The sequence below is a fragment of the Austrofundulus limnaeus genome, unplaced genomic scaffold, assembly GCF_001266775.1.
Source record: "Austrofundulus limnaeus strain Quisiro unplaced genomic scaffold, Austrofundulus_limnaeus-1.0 Scaffold675, whole genome shotgun sequence".
Lineage (NCBI taxonomy): Eukaryota > Metazoa > Chordata > Actinopteri > Cyprinodontiformes > Rivulidae > Austrofundulus > Austrofundulus limnaeus.
The window spans coordinates 161116-163086 of record NW_013953077.1 but is presented as its reverse complement, the minus strand read 5'-3'; the positions used below and the strand labels follow the sequence as shown (position 1 = coordinate 163086).

The following is a 1971-nucleotide window of genomic DNA, read 5'->3' as shown; positions in this document are numbered from 1 at the left end:
TTTTTCCCTGTACTGCTTGAAAACCCATCCAGACGACACAGTTCTCATCTCTTTAAGTTAAATAGTCTGAGATGTTTCTGCACCTCCTGAACTCTTCCCTGCTTCAGAAACTTTTATTTTACACTGAAATAGACTTCCTGTTTCAAACACCACAACGCAGCCGAAGGCAGAAAAAGCTTCATGTCTCACTTCTTCCATCGATTGAGAGAACAGATCATCCTTTCATGCAAAGGACAGAAAAAGTATAAAAACGTATTGATTTCATGTTGAAATACTCAAGCTGTGATTTATGCAAGCTGCCTACATTTACATTTATATAAGAGGTGCTTTGAATGCTGCTGCAACATAACACCCAAGAAAAGTTGCTTTTTATGAAAACCCAAATTGTGGAGGTCATTTCAGGCATCTTCAGCCAATTATTACAAAACTCAAGGAGCCTGTAGGCTATATTTACTCAAAAATGCTTTTGTTAGCATCATTTTAGCTTCTAAGAAGACAAAAAAGAATGAGTCAAACTCATTTTCTTCAAAAAAAAATGGGCAAACATGAGGATTTTAGGATGGCTTTGTTTATAAGATTCATTCTGATTTATTTTTTTAAGAATAAGACTCAATATAGCAACAACACAAAAGGAGAAAAATAGAAATATATTCATTTTCATAAAAAAATAAGTCATAAAGTGAAAAAAGTGTATAATTTATCTACTGCACATCAGTCAACACATTGCAAATATTCATTTTATTAATAAATAACTAAACAAAAATAAATGACAACACCAAATATAAACTGGGGAATGTGGGGATGCAGCAGATTGTAAACATGAAATTACTATAAATAAGAATCATGACGAGCAAAGGTTGTTTCTGAGGAGGAGGGGAAACAAAATCATGTGTTCATGCGTTCCAGATGTTTCAACGTCAGCATCACTTTCTGCTCTGGATGTAGTTTTCTAAAATCTTTGTCAACACGTCCGCTTCCTGAAAGAGAGATTGAGAAAAATATTAAATTTAACTATTATTTATTTATTTATTTATTTATTTATTTATTTACAGAAGACGATTTGGACCACAGAGCAATTTCCTGACTTTTGACCTTAAATTTTGACTTTTTTTTTTCCCAATTCTGACAATAATAATAATAATAGGTCAGAATTCATAAAATATATCCATTTGCTCTGTGGCCATGTTCTTCTTCCGTAGATTTTTCTAATCATTTGTGTCCAAAAAAAAAAAAAGGGTTTGGATGAAATGTGCTTCTCACCTGCTTTTTGGAGCGGCTCTCGTGCGCGTCCACCTGCGCCTGCATGGCCACGACGCGCAGAAAGTGTTGAAAAAGCTCCCAGAGGGAGCTCTGCTCGGCGGGGAGGCTGACTTCCACCGAGTCCCCTGCCTGATCCTCAGCTGAGGGCAGCAGGGGGGCGTCCATCACGCTTTTCTTCCCCATGAAATGTCCTGCCAAAGCATAAAAAAAAAAAGCAGCGCGCGCTCATTTAAGTGCGTAAAACCGGAGACGCAAATCACGAGGCTACAAATAACTGAAAAAAGCGAACTCACCTGTTGCCCAAAGGTTGCCTCTCGGGTTCACTTTGATTTTGGCAACTTTATTCCTGAGCTCAGTCAGGTCGAAACTGACCGCAGCGCTCCAAGACATGAAGGAGAAGAGCAGCAGGTAGGTGAGCAAGCCGCAGCGGCAGACATGTCTGAGGGGGGGTCCTCTCATCTCTGCGCTCCGGCTGTCCTGCAGGAGCAGCTTCACCGAAACATAAACAAAGAGCTGGATGCTTCAGTGGCATCCCGCTTTTATAGGCTCTCCTGGTGGGAGTGGGCTTTCCTCCGTCAGGCGTGGAGCTGCTTTTCATTCAGCTCACCGCGTGCACGTTCATCAAATTAGTTTGTGCACGAGGATACGAAGGAAGCAGTTGCGCGTAATTTAAGCACCAAAACAGAAAGGTTTAAGCAATAACAATAATAA

At 39.9% G+C, this 1971-nt stretch overlaps 1 protein-coding gene across 1 annotated transcript; it reads right to left on the bottom strand.

Annotated features, from left to right (window-relative positions):
* Nucleotides 1-721: 721 nt before the first annotated feature.
* Nucleotides 722-1865, bottom strand: LOC106531779 (neuromedin-B). Its single transcript, XM_014027701.1, has 3 exons — nucleotides 1554-1865; nucleotides 1261-1451; nucleotides 722-977 (listed from the first exon to the last, which is right to left on the bottom strand). The coding sequence occupies exons 1-3, from the start codon at nucleotides 1717-1719 to the stop codon at nucleotides 924-926; spliced, it is 411 nt and encodes a 136-aa protein (XP_013883155.1). The 5' UTR covers nucleotides 1720-1865; the 3' UTR covers nucleotides 722-923.
* Nucleotides 1866-1971: the final 106 nt, after the last annotated feature.